Here is a 19316-nt window from a genome sequence, read left to right on the forward strand (position 1 = left end):
GTTCTGGGGTGTTTGATAAACCCATACCCTGAGAAAGTGCCTCCAAGCCAAAGGATTTTCATTCATCCAGCCTGACATTCTGACCCCTTGATCCAACACCCTCAAATTTCAGTCCCAGAAGTGCTCCCCGTGCTCCTATTGGGACACGCCGGCTGGTTCCTGCAAAGCTCCTGAGTGGGATTCCTGCTGCATCACAGGGACGAGGCTTCTGCAGCATCTGCCAGCATATGAAGTGGGAACCATTGCTAGAGAAGGTACATGCACAGAGGATCCTGGCAGCGCCAATTGGATGTTCTTGTTCTAATTTGCAGAGTCTCAGGTTTCCCTACCATGGCCCTGACTTTCCTATAACAGACCTGCATTGGCTGAGTGTCAACACCTCTGGAGCAATGTGGCCCTCATCGTGATTTCTTCAGCTACTATTCCATGGTATGTATCCTTTCGCTGCAGGAGATAAAGGCTTCTCCATGAGACATTGCAGAGGCTCTCACACGTAGCCAGTGACAGCTGTGAACAATTTTCAAGTTCTCAGTATCTTTTTATAGGGCATCAACACAGCTGGGAAGTAACCAGCCAACTCCACTGTCTTTGTAGGTTTCCCCCCAATTCTGTCATTATCGTGCAGGGCCTTTTATCACCCCACCTGCCATAGCTTCTTTTAACCAGGACCTCTCAGATTAGCACTGGTGAGACCCATAGCAGCTCACCTGCACCTTGTGCATCCCTGGTATGAAACTCACATGATTATGGTGTATTGTTTTGATCTGTTGTTGGATTTTGTTGCCAACATTTTCAATTGCTATTTTTTATTACTAACATTTAAATTTTTACTGTATTTTAAACTTGTAAAATTTACATATACTGAAATGATCAGATCTGTATCAAATTCATCAGTGAATTTTGACAAATACAGTCATATCACCCATGCCACTATCAAGATACACAAAATTCTCTTTTTTCTGCGTTCAGCTTAGCCCCCTTTCCCCAGCAGCCATTGATCTGATGACTATCATGGTAGAGTAGCTGTTCCTGTTTCAAATCTTAATACATGTCCACTCATCCCATATGGCCTCCCTCGTGTCTGGCTTTTTGCACTTGGTGTAATATCTATGTGGTCTACCCAGGTTGTTGCATGTATCAGTAGTTCATCCATTTTTAATACTGGTAGTATTCCATTGTATCATTGAGTCACAATTTTTTTGTACATTGTGGGGGTATTCCCGGTTTTTTATTGTTACAAATAAAGGAACTATGGACATTATTGTACAGGGATTCTTGGACATAATCTTTATTTCGCTTGAGTAAATACCTAGGAGTGGAAATGCTAGCCATAGAGTATTAGCTCATTTAGCTTTATTAGATGATATAAAACTGATTTTCAGAGTGGCTGTTTTATATTCTTATAGGCAATGGATGAGACTGTTTCACATCCTTGCCAACATTTATATTCATTAATCATTTAAATTTCAGCCATTCTAATAAGTGCTTAGTGGTTTCTCACTGCGGTTTTACTTGGCATTTTCCCCTGATGACTATGGGCCATTCATGTGTCTTTTTTGTAATGTTTCAGAAGATTTCTCTAAAGATTGTGGAAGGAGCTAGATAAACATTATTTCTCTCTCCCTAAGTGCTAGACCTAAAGCGGAATGTTTAGAATCCATCCACACTTCCCAGTCTGGCCCACTCAATCCTATATTTGTCCCCTAAAGTCCCCACTCCTTCATCCCTCTTTTATATCTATCCTCTTCATTCTGGCTCCAGCTCACACTCCTCCAGGAAGTCTGTTACTGTGAAGGTCACTAACATGCTCAGTATTGTCATCACTCCATCTGTCTGTATGTCTCCACAGCTTTCCTCACACTCAATAACTCTTTTCTTATTTTGCTCAGTTCCTGTGGATTCACTTCACAAATATTAATTTGAAGTAGTCCTAACTGGAAGAAGGAATAGAAAATTATAAAAAATATTTGTGAAGGCACCACCCAGGTTTGTCAATTGGTGACATTTTAAAATTATTGGCTATATGTAATATACACAGAAAAATAGTAGAAATATATGTAGATAGCCTTGATTTTTCACAGTTCTGATATCCATGTGTTTCAGTCAATACTGTACTGAGCAAATCAAGAATTGCAGGTGGATGTGTCTTGAATTTGGTGTATTCTGTTATATTTTTACTAAGTTTTAGGAAGTCTCCTTGTTTGAAGTCTTTTAGACTTGTTATTTTAGACCAGGTCTCACTCTGTCACCCATGCTTGACTGCAGTGGCACAAACACAGCTCACTCTACCTCAGCCTCCCAGGTTCAAGTGATCCGCCCACCTCAGCCACCCAAGTAGCTGGGAGTATAGCTGTGCTCCACCATGCCGGGCCAATTTTTGTGTTTTTTGGAGAGAGGGGTTTTTGCCATGTTTCCCAGGCTGGTCTCAAACTCCTGAACTCAAGTGATCCACCCACCATGGCCTCCCAAAGTGCTAGGATTACAAGTGAAGGCCATCTTGCCTGGCTTTGCTTTTAGACTTCTTTTAAATAGTTTCCTTCTGATTCTATCATTCATTTGCTTACTTTTCCAGTTAACATGGTCTATGAGATGAATCTGTGTTCATACAAACAGTTAATTTGTTTTCATTGCTAGATAGTATTCCAGGCAAGGAATATGCTACAATTTATCTTTCACTCTTCATTGACCTTTAGGTTGTCTCTATTGTAGACCTCACTGCAATGAACATCCTGGGACATTGCCTCCTGCTCTCAGGGATATATGAGCTCCCCTAGGATATGCATCTAAGAGTGGGCTCACTACAGTTTTTCACATGATGCTACATGATGCAGAATTGTTCTGTGGAAGAAATAATCCAAATGCCTACAGAAGGGGGCTGGTTAAAAAGCAGTGCACTCAAAAGGAGCAATCTCTATTTTTTTTAAATATTGCATATCTGTACAATGGAGTATCATGAAAATTTCAAACAAAGACACAAAGATGTAGGAAAGCTTTTGGTATTTCTTCATGAGATGGTCTTTGTGACACAATGTAAAGGGAAAAGGCAAGTTGCAGGAAAGCAGATGTAGTTTGCTAAAAATTCAGTGAAATGGGAGAAAGATTATATACATATACATTTATATTTGCTTGTATATGCACAAAATGTCTTTGAAAGAATAAGCAAGAAACTGATATAAATGGCTACCTGTCAAGATGGGGTAGAATAAGAGAGAGTCTTTTAAATTTTGAATTTTGAGCCAAGTCAAAACACAAAATAAAATATAATTCCAAAGGAGAGAAAACAAACAAAACCAAATACTTCAAAATAAAAAAAACTTAAAAAAACAAAAGCCTGACAGAATTATTTCTTTTACATTCCTTAATATAAAAAACAATGTTTCAAAGTTATGTCACTCCTTAAACAAGGATGTTTATTACCAGTATAATTCAGTATGTTGTTTTCTTTTTTATTGCACTATCTTTCTTTATGTGTCTGTCTTTCATTCATTAAAAAGCAAAATGAGGGTATGATTAATTAACAAATGCAATTGGCTTGGTGAAGGAAATTTTGACCAAATCCTGATGTAAATGGTGAAGTTCAATCTACAAGGAATTCTGCGGGGTCCAGTGTGCCAATTGTGGCTGCAGTGGGCTCAGAACTCCCTCTGCTGTCCATGTGGGCTTAAGTATGTGATATTTAGAAGAGAGAACACTTGGGTAATTCTCCTGGAAAACCCATGATTGAACCCTTTGCTGAATTTGGAAGGTCCTCATTATGAGCCCATTCTAAGTATTTGTCATATGAAGTCACCCTGTGTTTGGATCAGAAGGTACAGTCAGAGCTCCTAGGGTAACATCCCAGGCCCAAACAGCCCAGGACAGCAGTCAAAGGCCTGTAGGTCAGTTTCATAAGGGGTGGGAAGGATTGAGGATGTGGGGGCCAATTGTGAAGTAGTGGGAGCCCCAGATGCTGTGTGAAGCTGAGTCTCTGGATTGCCCTGTATCCCCACATTTGATTAATTCCTGGGTGTCTGCCATTCCTGGGATCCCAAGGAAATCAAACGCTGCAGCCTTGGCTGGGGTGCTCTCCAGGACGGGCCAGGCATGGTCTAGTGTATCTATATTTCCGCCTCTCAGCCCTCTTCTGATGTTAGAAATCAGTGTGGACGGCCTTAGGGTGGTGATTCTCAAAGTGTGGTCCCAGGTAGCACTGGCATCACCTGAGAACTTGTCAGAAATGCAATTTTCCGTCCCTACCTTGGATCTACTGAATCAGAAACTGCATTTTAAGAAGGCCCCCAGAAGAATTTTGCTTTTTCAAATCAGGTCTCTCTTCCTCTGTCTCAAGACTCAATATTGAGCAGCTGTGACTTCTGGACAGTCATATATGGGACACACTTCCTCTCTAGGAAGCACCTGGCTCCTCAGTCAGCTTAGTCTGAGTCCTGGCCTGGCCTAAGGGAGAAAAATTCATGTCCTGGGTTCTGAGCAATGCTCTCCTGTCGTGCATGCCTGTCAGGCTCCTATTTACACCTCAAAACACAGCTCAAATGTTGTCTCTTATGAAGCTTCTGTGACTCCTTGGTCAGAGCAGATGGTCTACATGTGCATCCACAATGCTAGTTGCATGTTCTGCCAACCATTTGTGCAAGAATTTCCTTACTGATCTCCACCTGTGCAAGGCTGGCTCAACCTCGAAGGCAAGGGGAGTTTGGTTTGTCTTACCTTAGCCCTAGTTCCTTTAACAAAATGCCTGGCACACAGTAGGTGTCTGATAAATATTTACCAGATGAAGGGATTGCCTGCAATGACCTGGCAGACAAGAAGAAGGAATAAAAACCCACAAGCTGGGCCAGGCAGGCCACCGTAATCCCAGCACTTTGGGAGACTGAGGCGGGCAGATCCTGAGATCAGGAGTTTGAGACCACCCTGGACAACATGGTGAAATCCCGTCTCTACTCAAAGTATAAAAAATTAGCCGGGCATGGTGGCATGAGCCTGTAGTCCCAGCTACTTGGGAGGCTGGGGCAGGGGAATCGCTTGAACCCGAGAGGCAGAGGTTCAATTTTATTGCATCAGGGAGCCACAGAGGGGGGTGACAGTGCAGGTCATCTGTCCCTTGTTTCCTGTTTCAGGAACATTTCCTGTTTTACACTTAAAGTCAAAGCAAATTATGTAATGGTAATTTGTTCAAAAATGAAATCAACATTTACAAAAAAAGTAAATGTACAAACCCCAGGGGTCTAAGGAGAGTCTACATTTCTCACGGAAAATTGCCTCACCCTGCACTATCGAATGGAGAGGGTCCTTTCCAGGGGCCCTAAGATGCAGGGCGATTGGGCTGCAGCCCTAACTAGAGATGTCCTTCTTTATACCTGCAGTTTCCTTACGCCTGGCAGCCAACTTCAGTGATCTCACCTGAGCCAGGAATTCGTTTTTTTGATGGTGGTTCTATTTGAGCCATTGTGTAAATTTAAAAATGTGACATGGACATTTTGCTATAATAGTTTTTCTTTGATGGAATTTGACATGCACGTTGGCTCTGGCTTCCCTCTCGGTCCCAGGAGGGAATGGAGTGTCCTGCACTTTTTCTCAAGATCCCCAAGTGTAGAAGGAATCAGGAGACTTGGAGTCAGGGGCCCCTCCAATCTCACCCTCCTCTCTAATGCTTTTTGTGGTGGGGACCTTGGCACCTGCACATCTGGTTAATATAATTGTCCCAGCTCCTGAAATAAAAGCACAGGTGCACATAACGCTGATTCCTGCATGCAATGCCAAGGTGAGGGTTTCCTGGATGCCAAGTTTAGCACTTTGACTCTCATTCACACACACACACACACTCTCTCTCTCTTTCTCTGTATCTCACATAAACACAGACTCACACACACACTAACTCATACACACAGGAACACACACTTGCACACACACTCACACACATATTTAGACACACTCTCACACACAGATTCACATACACACACGCACACACACACACAGGCACACACTCATTCACACACACACAGCCTGAGCGAACCCTGGGACAGGCTGACCTCGGGGGCGGAGTAACAGGAGTCTCTCAGGTCCCTCTCAGTGGCCTTTGTCTATTTTTCCTGGAGGTGGAGGAGTCTGTACTCCATGAGGGGACGTCCTCTGAAGAAGGGGGAGATACTCAAGAGCGGGGTACAGAGATGGACAAGGATGGGAAAGTGGAGACAAAGCGGAGGGGTCGAGGCAGGGAGGGAGCACGCGAGGAATGGGGATGGGGAAGACCTTCTAGAGGTCAGAAATGTCACACACAGAATTCGGTTCTTGGTTTTTGTGTTTTACTAGGATGGATTTAGTAAACCAGCCGGAGTGCGAGATAAGGAGTCTACTTTGCAAAGGACAAATCTTGGTCTCCGCCTAGTTTGAACTCATCAGTAGTAACTGGGAGAAGAGAACCAGGACCCTTGTGTGGGGCGTGCAACGCCCCTTTGTAGCCACTCCATTCTCTACATCCCACGGACCTCCCCTCCTGGTACCACGTTGGTCCCCTCCAACCCAACAGGAAGAAAAGAAAGGAGAAGTCTGAACGCTTTGGATCCTCCCTAGCGCGACTGCTTCCTCTGCCATTTATTCCCTGAGTGTCCTTGCCTCCGCTTCGCTACCCTAGTCCCACTATGACAAAGCACATCCTGCGCCCTGGGGCTTGGAATCCTCCTTTGGCCTCTGACTCACTGATGCCATTTCACCGCGTCCTGTCCTTCCGGTTATGGCCACTGGGTGGAGCCCAAGAGAGAATCACCAAGATGGGCTGGATTCTTACAGCTTGGAGGCCTGCACAAACTTTTAGAGACTTCTCTAGATCCGGCAGTCAGCCTGAGTTTTTAGACTTGCTTCAAAAGACTTTGGCCCTTGGAAAACGGAAATCAATACTCCAGGAACAAGATTTTCCTCGACTTTGTCTCAACCCAAAGACACTATAGCAGCGCAGTTTTCAAACGTGCTTTGAAAATAAATGGAATGTCCCCACTGGATTTTGCATTTTCCTTTTTACTACAGCCCGCCCCTTTTGTAAAATTGTTACACATCTCCTTACTGCACTAAGAACAGCTCTATCAAAGGCACTTTGAGAAGGAATCAATGCCATGAAAATATGAAGTCCTCTTAAAAGAGAGTTTCTGGAGTTGGATTTTAATTAACACTTTGGTTTTTAAAATCCTGTAAGTATTTGGTTACCTTCATAACATTTTTCAAACAAATATTCTTTCTGAACCACCGTAGAAATCCAAGTTTGTTATTTTTATTTTTAAATGTTATTTATTTATTTTTCAGACAAGGTCTCTTTCTGTCATCCAGGCTGGAGTGTAGTGGTGAGATCATAGCTCACTGCAGCCTCGAACTCCTGGGCTCAGGTTATCCTTCAACTTCCAGAGCTGGGATTACAGGCCTGAGCCATCGTGCCTGACTAAAATCCAAGTTTATACTGTAATAAAAAATGCCAACATTTCAGAGAAACTGAAAGTCACAAAGTTATCCCAGTCCCTGTGAAAATTTTGGTGAGTAAGTTTAAGATTTTCTCCGACTTAAAATATATATTATCTAAGTGGTATTACTGCCATTATAATTCCATATATCCTTGTCCTTTTAAAAATGGGTAAAAGTAGGCTGGGCACAGATCTTCTCATAGCAATACGTAAAAATTCATCCTCCTCTTTTTAACAACTTCATGGAATTTTATTACATGGTTGTTCTTTAGGGCACCATGGAAATGTAATTTGTCTTCATTGTGAGAGCAGACACGTGGGTGTGTAAAACAGCCAAAGAGTACAACTCAATGAGCTGTACATTTCAAATAGATACATTTATTGCATGCAAAGTGTGCCCCAATGACAATTTAAAAATATTATTCTATTTGAGATTTGTACTTTGATTTTGTAAAACAAAACCAAACCCTTGTTCTTGTACCCAAGAGATGCACCCTGGCACTTCTGGAGGTAGAAGCTCATATTGTCTGTAACTTGATCTCGCAGGCTCTGAAATAAGCATAATGAGCTGTATATTTACAGATTCCCACACAAAGAAAAAATAGCTACGGTAAAAATGCTCATAAATAACAAAACTAGATAAAGGGCAAAAATAAAACAAATAATAAAACCATATATTTTAAATATTATTCTCGCCGTCACCTTTTCTCTCCCCTTTTCCCCTTCTCCCCTCCTTTCTTCAACACGTCCCCTCATCCTTCCCTCCTTTCTCCATTCTCTGCATTTGATCCCCGGTGTATTCCAGCCTCCAGGCAACACGTGTCACTGCTTCCGCCTGAGGCAGGTCAGGGAAGGGACGCGAGGTGGCGCTGTCTCCGGATTCTGTGAGCGGCAGCGCTCTGGGCCCGGCTAGTCTTGTATCATTTCGGTGACCTTCGCTCCAGTCTGTGACTGGGCCACACTCGGGGTGTAAATTAGGATCCTCACTGAAGGGGCGGGACCCTGAGAGACTTTTTCCTGGTCCCTTAGTTGTGGGTTTTCCTGCGGGCGGTGGAGCCCGTTTCCATCAGAACCGCCCAGAGGCGGGCGCTGCCTTCCAGGGGTGGCGGAGCAGCAGGAAGCGTTTTCGGATCCTGGAATCCGTGGGCGGCCTGTGGGAGGGACTGAGGCGCATTTCCCTACTCACCCGGCTCCGAATCCTCCGCGGTGCTGTTTCAAGCGAGTCAGATTCCAGATCGCGCTCCAGCCGGGACTTGGAATTCCTGCCCCGCGGGTCTGCATTTCACAGCGGCAGGTGTGAGTGACCCGCAGCTGGAGACCAGAAGCCTGAAGGCAGCTCCGCCCTCCCCAGCCCGCAGCGCCGTTATTCCGTTTCTATATCAGTGAACACGTTTCGTTTTCCGTAGCCCGGGGCGGGGTGACGGGTGATCCCAGTCCTCGCAGTGAACTCCGGGCCGCAGACTTGAAAGTGCGCGCGGGCTCCCAGCGCAGCCCCGTCCTGAGTTACAGACGCGACCCGCGACCGTGCTGGGCCGTTTCTCTTTCTTTTCCGGACCCAGCAGTGGCGCCTAAAGTCTACGAGGAGAAAATCGCCTGTGTGCTGGTACGTCCAGGGATCTAAGGGGAGAGCTGAGGGAGAAAACGTAGTTGATGGGCCTGGGAAGAAGCGGCTGGAGGTTGGGTAGAGGGGGAAGGCTTTGGGCAGAAAAGAGCTGGGAGGTTTGGTTGGGGAGGGGCAGCCAGGACTAGACCCTGGGGAGCGGCTCATCGGAAGTCCAAGATCATTACAGTCTCCCCTACCTCATAAAGGGAGGGATTGGCTTCTTGTCTTGTCGCGATCACATCTAAATGCGTTGGAACAAGCTTTACATATTATTATTATCTTCATCGTCATTGAAGTATTAAAAGTCTTTTTGGGGGTGAGCTAAATGAGACCCTTTGCTGGACCTGGCGCAGGGAGAAAAAGTCCTTGAGAGAGGGTAGACACTGTGGAGGGAAGGGCTTGCTTGGGACCAGTGTCAGGAGAACTGGGTCCATCTCCCTCTCTTTCCCTCACTACCCTTGTGACCTTTAGCAGTGTAAATAATCCCTCTAAGGTGGGGACAGGATCCCAGTCCCTGCTGTGCTCAATAAATTATGATGATCAAAATAAATAATCAGTGAATATGGATGGAAAAACTCAGTAATTGTTAAAACTCTGTGATGTATGACATTTTCATCTACAGAAAAGTGTAGGCTAGGGGTCTTGGAGAATGGTTAGTAATCATAGAGTTCCATTTAAAAATATGTTTGTAAGGCTGACGAAGATGGAAGGGACACAGTTCCTGATCACAGATGGTTCATTGTCTAATGGAGGATGGCACCAGATGGTAAATGACAGCTGGGCGTGGTGGCACTCGCCTGTAGTCCCAACTACTCAGGAGGCTGAGGCGGCAGGATTGCTCCAGCCCAGGCATTCGAGGCTGATGTGAGCTGTCATCACGCCACTGCACTCCAACTGGGTGACAGAGTGAGATCCCCCAGCCCATTCTAAAAGAAAAAAAAAGAGAAAACAAAAACAAAGATAATAGATGAGATTGAAGGCAGGCTGAGTTGGTACCAAACCGTGGGCTAGAATAGTGGTTCTAAAACTCGACTACACATTGGAACCACCCAGGGAACTTTGAAAGATACTCAGGCTTAGATGTAATCTAGGCTTTGTGAGTCCATTGGCTTTGACAGTGGCCTGGGACCGTGGATATTAAAAACTCTTCAGGTGGTTCTAGGAAGATAGGTTTGAGGACTCCTGTCTAGGTGCCCTGAACACTAAGAAATGTGTATTGGGGAGGAGGCAGTTCTCTCAATTGAAAGAGGCTTTCTGGATGGCGTTATTATTATTGAGATATAATTCATGTGCCTCATAATTTACCTTTTTCAAGTGTACAGTTCAGTGGCTTTTAGCATAATAACAAGGTTGTACTACAGTTGCCGTTATCTAATTGGGAAGACGTTTTTCTTTTTCTTTTCTTTTTTTTTTAGCAGTGGGAGTGGAGAAAGAACAAAGAAATCTGTAATTGGTCGTGAACTTTCTATTCGGCGTGTGGCCCCGCCCTACCCACTTATGATTGGTTCTCATCTCCAGGCGTCCATTTTCATTGGGTGAGCAGTCGCTGGGGTGGGGCTAGGTGACTGATGAAATTTCGGCGGGGCCTTCTCCACAGCCGGGCTGAGTTCCCGCTTCTTGAGCCATTGTTAGGTTGGCAAAATTGAGGCCACGAAGATGGGACCCGTCCTGCTATTCCTGACAACACAGTGCCGGCACTGTAACAACAGCTGAGCAGCCGCCACAGTTCCCACCCAGCCCTGCAGCCCTCCTTTTTATTATTTGCTGACCCCGTAGTCATTTGTGTTTAGGATCCTAGTTCTGATTTTCCTTATGTAGTCCGCCAGGCCCTCTGCAGCCTTACTGAGAGCTAGCTTCTAAGAGTGACATCATTTCTATTTTAAAATTCCTAACCTCAGTACTTGTTAAAGACGTACTCACAAATCCAATTTTTCCCTGTCCCATAGGGACTTTTCTGAGAGAATACATGTTAGACACCTGCTGTTTAGAAGGAATAGGGAAATTCTTAATGCCCTTTTTACATTGTTCTAGTTCTTTCCTTAAATTTGGACGAAGATTTAAGGGTTTAGCTCCTTCATGACCCCCAGATTCCTTTTCCTCCAACCTTCCTGTTGCCCCCTGATCTCCCTGTCCTCTACTTTGTGAGATGTATGGCGTGAGGGCAAGTGTGTTAGGAGATCCCAGGGCTTTTCATTGGGTGAGGGCTCTTTACTATGCTCTTATTTCTCTTTAAGGGGAAACAAGGGGTTCATTCACTAATCCAACAAACCCATCACCTCTTGTGAGGATGGGGATTTATTATTCACATAAAGAATTAAAGCTTGGCATACACAGTCCTTATTTGAGCTAAACTTAGGCCAAAAGACCAAAGGCTGACGAATGGGCTCTTTAGGCTGGAGAAAACAGCAATACTTAATTATTTTTTGTTTTTCCTTATTCCTGGTTCGGGGGTTATTCCGCCAAGCCTGTAACATCCTCCCCAGTGGACTATCTGGGGGTATGCTGGAGGGGGCCTCCTCGGCTTCCTCCTTCCTTTGTTCCCTAGTCCTAGAATTCTTGCTTCCCATTTTCGGTTGCTCCCTGAGTCTGAGTTTCCCTGTGTACTCAACGCCCCTTACTGGAGGTCTCTTCACAACCCGCAAGTCAACTGCTTTGTAACTGCTTTGTCCATCTCTGGCCGTTTCCTTCCTGGGAGAACACAACCATGGATTGGGTCTCCGCACTCGCTTCGTATCTAGGATATGTCTCAGTCACACACACTTGACCTCCGAAAATGCCCAACCACCAAGGCAGTGCTCGTAGTCCAATCTTCCTACCTGGGCTTGTGCACAAGTTTGCCTGGTTGCCGTGGTGCCTGCTTTTCTTTTTCCCTGTGTCACTTTCGTTGTCTTCTGAATAACAGTTTCAAGTTTGTCTGTGGCTTCTGTGGCTTCTGTGGCTTCTGTGGGGAACCTGGACATCTGGACAGAATGGGCCACATGAATCCAGTGGTACGCTTTTCCTCTTTCCGCCAAAGTCTCACTTCATGCAAGCACAGTGATCCCCATACAGGCCACTAGATTGTAGGAAACAAACTCACCCATCCAAACCCAAAGAATTGTCTCTCTCAGAGACCCAGAGAACAGTGAAAGTGAGACTTTTAGCAATAGTTTTGCAGTATCGGGTGTCTGGAATGCAGGCACACCGGGGACGGTTTCAACAAACAATTTATTCCCTAGTGCCCACGTCCCTCCCCCAGTTCCTCATTAGCTGAGTACTGTGGGGTTACAGTCTTTCTGGATGTTGCCTATTGTAGTTTGATTAAAGCTTCCAGTATGTTCTTTAGAGTCTTTTTGCTGCATTTTGTTGCAGCCCATAATGCATTGCGATTGTCTCAGGACTCCTTAAACATTTAATTTATGGCCCTAATAGCTGCATTTAGGTGATAAGAAAGGGTACAATTATCTACATTGCAAGATAGCCTAAACTAAATCATTTGGTGAGGTGGGGAGGGGGTCATCGAGGGGGCCCCAACTGATCGGCACCTGGCTGGTGCATTAAAAGGAAAGCAGGAAGGAGCTGGGGGATGGCTTAGTACATTTTGCTTTTTTCTGTCTTTGTGTCCATGTGTCTCTTTATGTCCATGTTAAACCTATACTAAGGCACATAGAATTGAAAATGAACCATCATATGTAGCTTATTTTTGACACCCTTAAGTTCTGCCCAAGCCAAGGCTGGGCCAAGGCCCTCAAACGTCCAGCTGTGGCCTCCTCCTGCTGAAGGTGAGGACTGGGCAGCAGGGAGGGCCATGGCACCTGCGCTGTCCCCATTCCAGTCTGTCTCTCAGGCTTACCAGGGTGCATCTAGGTGGGTGAGTTGGGAATTGCATGCTGATTGCTGAGAGCCTGAATAATCATGGACTCAGAGGGAGCCAATAGTAAAGGCAGATGTGATCTGGTGAGAGGTTAGAAATTAGAAAGGAATCCGAGGAGAGGCAGAGCCTCTAGTCCCTTCCTCTCTGCATCACTCTCCCCTGTTTCTCCAGCCATCAGAAGGACACCAAGAAAAAGACCCACGAGGCTGACGGAGGGCCCCTGCATGCGCAGTTCCCTTTGTGTCCTCCCTTGTACCAGGGAGGGTCCTGAGTGCACACGGCCATCCTCTTCCACCTTGCAGCTGCCCATGCGCCTCCTCCGGGAGCTCTCTCTCGGGGGTGTTGTGTCTTCTGGGTCACTCAAGGCTGTGCTTTTTCCTCTGGGTCACTCAAGGCTGTGCTTTTTCCAGGTTCTCACCATGTGGCCCCTGCCGCCCTATGTTTCCTTGCAGATGATATGGACGAGTAGATAAGCAGGTGTCCCTGGGCAATTTGGGGAGTGGGGACCAGCACCCTGCCAGGGCAGCTGGTTCGCTGTTTTCATCCTATGTCCAGGTATTTCTTTTTCTAGCCCGCAGAGTCCTAATCCCCGTTTTTGGGGCTTTGTTCTGTGCTTTGTGGCCTCACCTTGCCTTTCCTGAGCCAATGTTTTTCTTAACATCTTCATTGCCTGGCAAGTTTAAAATAAAAGACAGTCAGAATTGTTTTCCCCACAGTCAAGTTGTTTGAGGGGAGAGGAGAAAGCAGAAAGTTTTGTGTTTTTGTAAAGACAGAGGCAGTGCAGGAGACAGTGAGAGGCTGGGGTGTCCAGGAACCCCGAGTCTTTCTGCCATTTCCCCACTTCTGTGTGTCCGGCCAGTGGGGTAGTGGCGACTCATCCTTGAACCTAATTGAACTCAGGCCTCAGCAGATGGGATGGTTCATCCCCTGCCCTGCAGCAAGAGGGCCCCATCCAGGAGGCACCCACAGCAGGGGCAGTGCAGGTCTGTGGTCCCTCCTGCTCTCACCTGTGGTGTCTCCCGTAGAGGGACTGTCAATTCTGCTTCCCTGTAGGCAGGAAGGGTTTCCTCACAGGTCATTGGAATATTGGCCAGAAAAAGGGTATGAAAATCACAAGTTAATTTCTCAAAATTCCTGCTTTAAATGTTGATGTCCATCAACATAATTTCAGCTGGATAATCTTAATAAGATGTCCTCCAATACTGATGCTGTAAAGCATGTTGAGTGGAACAGGAACTCAAATTTGGAGCTTCCTTTCTCGGAGGGTCCATGTGGGAGACTGTGGCTGTGGCAGTGGCAATAACCAGGTGCAGAGGATGGAGGCAGCCTCAGGATGAGGCGTCTGAAGAAACCCTCTGCTCCACAAGGAGAAGAAGAATATACCCTGTGGGCTGCAATGGCAGTGGCCTGGGTGGAATCCCTGCTAGGAACACGGCAGGAAGGCTGTGCAGTCTCACGAAGCAGCAGTTCTGGGATGGAGCTGCGTTTCCAGGGATGAGTGCACCAGGCAGGGGCAATCACAGCCCAAGTGTAGGTTATGGGGAGGGGACTGCTCCTTGAGCAAGGGGGTCCCCAGCATCAGGTCAGGTGCAGACTCCATCCAGCCACGTATTTCCATGCTGGGCCTGTGAGCCCCAGGGCTTCCTGATGGGATCTCCAGTTAGAAGCTGCCTGCTCAGAGCTGGGAGGGGAGGAACGCTGAGCTGCTGGTGGAGGAAAGAACCCACAGTGTGCAGGGCCTGCCCTAGTGTGCAGGTGCCTCCACAGATGAGGAGGGCCTGGGGAATGAAGGGGAGAAGGACCCCGTGTGTGTGTGACCCAGCCCAGGACTGGAGGACATGGAGATAGGGCCAGGGCCTCTCTTTGGGGAGGCCTCCCACTGTGTCAGGGCTGGTCAGGCGTGAGAGGAGGGGAGGGCACTGAGTTTCCTCCTGGGTCTTGTTCCTTCATCCTGGGGTCCTTTCACTCCCTGCGCGATGGGTGCTGGGCACAGGGCAGGTGCTGATGCTGATAGAGTCACGGGAGGGGACTGGCAGGGGCTGGGGAAAGTGCCATGGGAGGGAGAAAAAAGTGGGGACGTCATCTTCCCTCAGAGAAAGGGTGAATCTGATTTTGGAGTGACTGAGGAGGGAGAAGTCCTCAGGGAATAAAAGCAGCGCCCTGCATCCAGTGGAACATGTACTGTTTCTCTCTTTTCTCCAGAGCATGGGAACCTACAAGGCCTGGATCAACACCTGGCTGGGACAGGAGACCACCAGGGCAGTGCACAGCTGGGATTTCAGTCTCCCGTGTCATCTCCTGGGTCCACTGGTGCCACTGAGGGTGGCTAGACTCTGCAGCCAGGCGGCCTATATTCAACTCCCTGCCTGGGTCTCACCAGCACTTTCCCTCTCGGTGCCTTAGTTTCCTCATCTAGGAAATGGGGAAATTAACAGTATTTATTTCTTGTGGTTGGATGAATGATAAGCGTTACCATATATCAGGTGTTTGCAGCTGTGCCATGTTATTTTTGTTATTTTGTTATTATATTTTAATATATCACATGTGCAGTAATTGTATTATTATAGATGAGCTTTATGAGTGAGTGTCCTGGTGACGGTTCCTCCTGAGGAGCCAGGACCAGCTTTTCTGGCACCTTGAGGTCCCCTCATCCCTGTTCCACTCTCCTGCATTACCCTATTCTACTCTGTCTTCATATTTTATACTATAGATATTTAATGTTTAAATAGACATTTCCGGTCTGTGTTTTATTTCAAGTGTCTGGGAAGGGAGAGAGTGTGAGGTTCAGGAGAGAAGGAGAGGTCTGTTTCGATGCCTTGACACAGCACAAAGAAATCTCCCCTCCTCCCCCACATCTCCACACCAGTTCTCAGTGAAGAACAGATTCACAGCAGCACCGAAAGGGCTGAGAAGGGATGGGGGACATCTGGGGCCAATGTTCAGGGGCTGACCCTGTGGGGGAACATCTGCCCTGCAGAGTTGGAGCCCACATGTGATGATGTAGAGCTGAAGATGGTATCCAGGAGGTGACAGAGAGTGCTTTGGGGTTTCCTGATTATGAAGAGTAGAGGTCAGTGCTTCTGGGGTGAAGTGACTGCTAGGGACATGTGAACGGAATTAATGCAGAATAAATGAGCTGGGAATAAGGATGAGTAAAGCAAGCATCAGTATCTCCTGCCATCAGTTCAGACTGACTGGGGAGGTGGGAGAGTTACTGACCCTGTTGCGTGGTTCTTCCTAACTTCCTGGTTTTGGGGGCACAGGTGCGTGGTGCTGTTCTTGGTCAGGGCAGCCTCAGCTCCATCCAGGTAAAGCAGTGGTGGCAGAGAAAGTTAGGGGAGCACCTGTGAAACAGACCAAGGCAGGGATGGGAGCCCTCTGTGCAGCAGTAGCAGATGCAGAACCTGCCTGGATGCAAGAGAAGGATGAGGAACCCTAGCTGGGTCCTGTTTCCTGCCTGCCTGTGTTCACAGGGTAACCAGTAAGGGAGTTGGGGTAGGGAATTCGTTCATAAGCTATCTATCCAGAGATGTGTTTATAGATATATGGTTTCATGTTTGTATTCAGGTTTGTTTTCACAGACACATTTATCCATGCGTGTTTTGTGTTTAAGTTACTTTAGAATGTCTCAGTCACACAATCTTCATTGGCGCTGCCTCTCTCTCTACACACACACACAGACACTCATACACACACACACATATTCACACACATGCTATACAAACATACCTACCTGTATCTATACAGATATGTTATTTTATTTTTTATTTTGTAAATTTGTATACATTCAGGGGGCACCAGCACAATTTCGCTACATTGCTATATTGAGTTGTGGTAAAGTCAGGGCCTTCAGTGCATCCGTCACTGGAGCCGGCCACATTGTACCCACCAAGAAACCCTTCTCATAATACACCCACTGCCAACCACCCTTACCCTTCTGGGTCACTATTGGCCATCATTCCACATGCTGCTTTCATGTATATAAAGAGATATTAAGCAAATATGGCAGAGTGGTAACTTGAATTTTACTGCACTATTCTTTCAGATTCTTTGCACATTTGAAAATTTACACAATTATAAGTTGGAAGAATGAGGGAAAACAGAGGGAGAGATACAGAGAGCTGAACTGGAATAGGCTAGTGTCCCACTAGGAACCATAATTGATCTTTGCCATTTTGAAAGTGTGTCCCCTGAGCTGCCTTCAGAGTCCTGGAGGGAAACCTGTTTTCACAGAAATACCAAGATGCCATCTGCCTGTTTCATTACGTTGACTTTTCCATTAATGTTGCAAATGCCACGGTAAGTAACACACCCAGCACCTCAGCAGAACCAGGCAGTGGCTCCAAACCACAGTCCCACTTCAGATTATCTTTGATGGAGCAGTAAAAATTTATGTTTATTAGATTTTGATCCCTCAGTACATGTCTTTAATATTATTTGAGAGAAAGTGGGAAATACACATAAACCCTTACTACACAGAGAAGCAGGATGGTAGCCTTGAGGAAGGGCACTTGTGTTGACTCAGTTATGAGTTCAACCAGCAGGTCTCCTTCACCCACTGAAAGACAATTTCATTATTTTCAGTTTGAAAGTGTTATGGATAAAGCTGCAAGAGTATTTGTGTACAGGTGTTTTGTGAACATAACATTTTCCCTTGTTTGAAATAAGTGCCTAGGAGGTCAGTTGCTAGTCATAAGGTAAATTGCATGTTAAGTTTGAAGAAAACTGCAATACCCATTTCCAGAGTGACTGTCCCATTTTAAAGTCCTTCCTACCAGCAACATAAGAGTAACCCAGTTTCTCTGCATCCTTGCCAGCACCTGTTGTTACCTTTATTTTGTATTTCAGCCATTCTCATGATTGTGGTTTTAATTTGTATTTTTCCTACTGGATAATCATGTTGAGTGTCTTTTCATTTGCTGGTTAGTCCGATGTTTATCCTCTTCAGAGAAATGTCTGTTCCTGTCTTGCTCATTGCCTGTTTTGTATTTGAATTTCATTTTTACTGTTGGGTTTTTACATTTCTTCATACATTCTGAGTGCAAGTCTTTACAGAATATGTTGTCTGTAAATATCTTCTCTCATGCTCTAGCTTGCTTTTTTATGCTCTTCACAGGTCTCTCACAGAGCAACAGTTTTTAATGTTGATAAGATCCAATTTATTAACTTTTTCTTTTATGGATCATACTTTTGGTGTTATGTCTAAGAACTCTTTGTCCAGTCTTATTTCTGATGACTTTTTCTTCAAAGGTTGTAATTTAAAGTTTTTAATTTATTATTTATTTTAGAAAAAAAAAAATTTGGCCTAGGCTGTCCTTGAACTCCTGGGCTCCAGGGATCCTCCCACCTCAGCCTCCCGAGTAGCTGAGAGTACAGGTCTGTGACACCAGGCCCAGCTCAGTGTTTGCCATTTTAACTCTGTGTCTTGCATTAAAGCTTGTGATTCATTTTGAGTTATTTTTTGTATAAAGTGTGAGATTTGGGCTCAGGGTTTTTCCACTGCGGTTGTCCAGTTGCTCCAGCACCGTTTGTTGGGCAAGCTCTCCTTCCTTCATTGAATTGCTTTTGTGCTTTTGTAAAAGTCAGTTGAGCATATTTGTATGTTTTGCTCACTTTCAGTTGAGTTGCTTGTCTTCTTACATTGAGTTTAAGAACTTGTCACATATTCTGGATACATGTTCTTCATCGCAAATGTAATTTGTAATAAATTGTGAAATATTTACTCCCAGTCTATGGCTTGTCTTCTCATTTTCTCAATTACGTCTTTTGGAGCACTCAAGTTTTAAATTTTAACTAAGCCCAATTTCTCTATCTCTCTCTTTTTTTTTTTTTTCACTTGTAGATCATGCTTTTGGTATTTTTATCTAAGAATATTTTGCCTAACTACCCAAAGTCAAAAAAATTTTCTCTTACATTTTCTTTTAGAAATTTTATAGTTTTAACTCATAAATTTTAGCTCTATAGGTCTCTAATTTGTTGGAGCTGATATTTTATATGGTGTTAAGTGTCACATTGAATTACCTATGCAACTTCATTGAAAATCAATTGACAAAAAAAAAAAAATTTGTAAGAAGGTCTTTCTAGATTTTCACTTCTGTTCCTTTCTGTTCATTGATCTCTATGTCTCTCAGTTCCATACTGTCCAGATTTTTATAGTTTTATATGACATTCCGTTTTTTTTGTTCAAATTTGTGTTGGCACTTCTGTGTCCCTTGCATTTTCATATACATTTTTAGGCTTATTTTGTCAGTTTTCTATGAAATATCTGCTGGAATTTTGATACCAATTGTGTTGAACCTATAGATCTATTAGGGGAGAACTGCCATCTTAACAATATTATTGAGCTTTCCAACCACATCTCTCCATTTATTTAGACCTTTAATTTCTCTCAGTAATGTTTTTTTATTTTCAGTGAACA

General features: G+C 45.1%; 2 protein-coding genes and 1 long non-coding RNA gene across 8 annotated transcripts in view; 2 read left to right on the forward strand and 1 right to left on the reverse strand.

The window, feature by feature from the left end:
- The window catches only part of LOC144340520 (uncharacterized), a 64337-nt gene extending 45708 nt beyond the window's left edge, over window positions 1–18629 (forward strand). The window contains exons 2-6 of one of the 3 annotated variants that reach the window (XM_078000728.1): window positions 8849–9045; window positions 10461–10580; window positions 11948–12035; window positions 12695–12806; window positions 15101–18629. In XM_078000728.1, the coding sequence (XP_077856854.1) occupies window positions 8849–9045; window positions 10461–10505 (242 nt within the window). In that variant the 3' untranslated portion in view covers window positions 10506–10580; window positions 11948–12035; window positions 12695–12806; window positions 15101–18629. The remainder of the gene's footprint in view (window positions 1–8848; window positions 9046–10460; window positions 10581–11947; window positions 12036–12694; window positions 12807–15100) is intronic. The other 2 variants (XM_078000727.1, XM_078000726.1) reach the window with 2 other exon arrangements.
- LOC712069 (uncharacterized) overlaps window positions 1–19316 on the forward strand; it is a 241669-nt gene that overhangs the window by 213459 nt on the left and 8894 nt on the right. The gene's annotated exons all lie outside the window — the stretch shown is intronic.
- MAMU-A3 (major histocompatibility complex, class I, A) overlaps window positions 1–19316 on the reverse strand; it is a 67688-nt gene that overhangs the window by 12392 nt on the left and 35980 nt on the right. The gene's annotated exons all lie outside the window — the stretch shown is intronic.

This window comes from Macaca mulatta, chromosome 4 (assembly GCF_049350105.2).
Source record: "Macaca mulatta isolate MMU2019108-1 chromosome 4, T2T-MMU8v2.0, whole genome shotgun sequence".
NCBI classification, from domain to species: Eukaryota; Metazoa; Chordata; class Mammalia; order Primates; family Cercopithecidae; genus Macaca; species Macaca mulatta.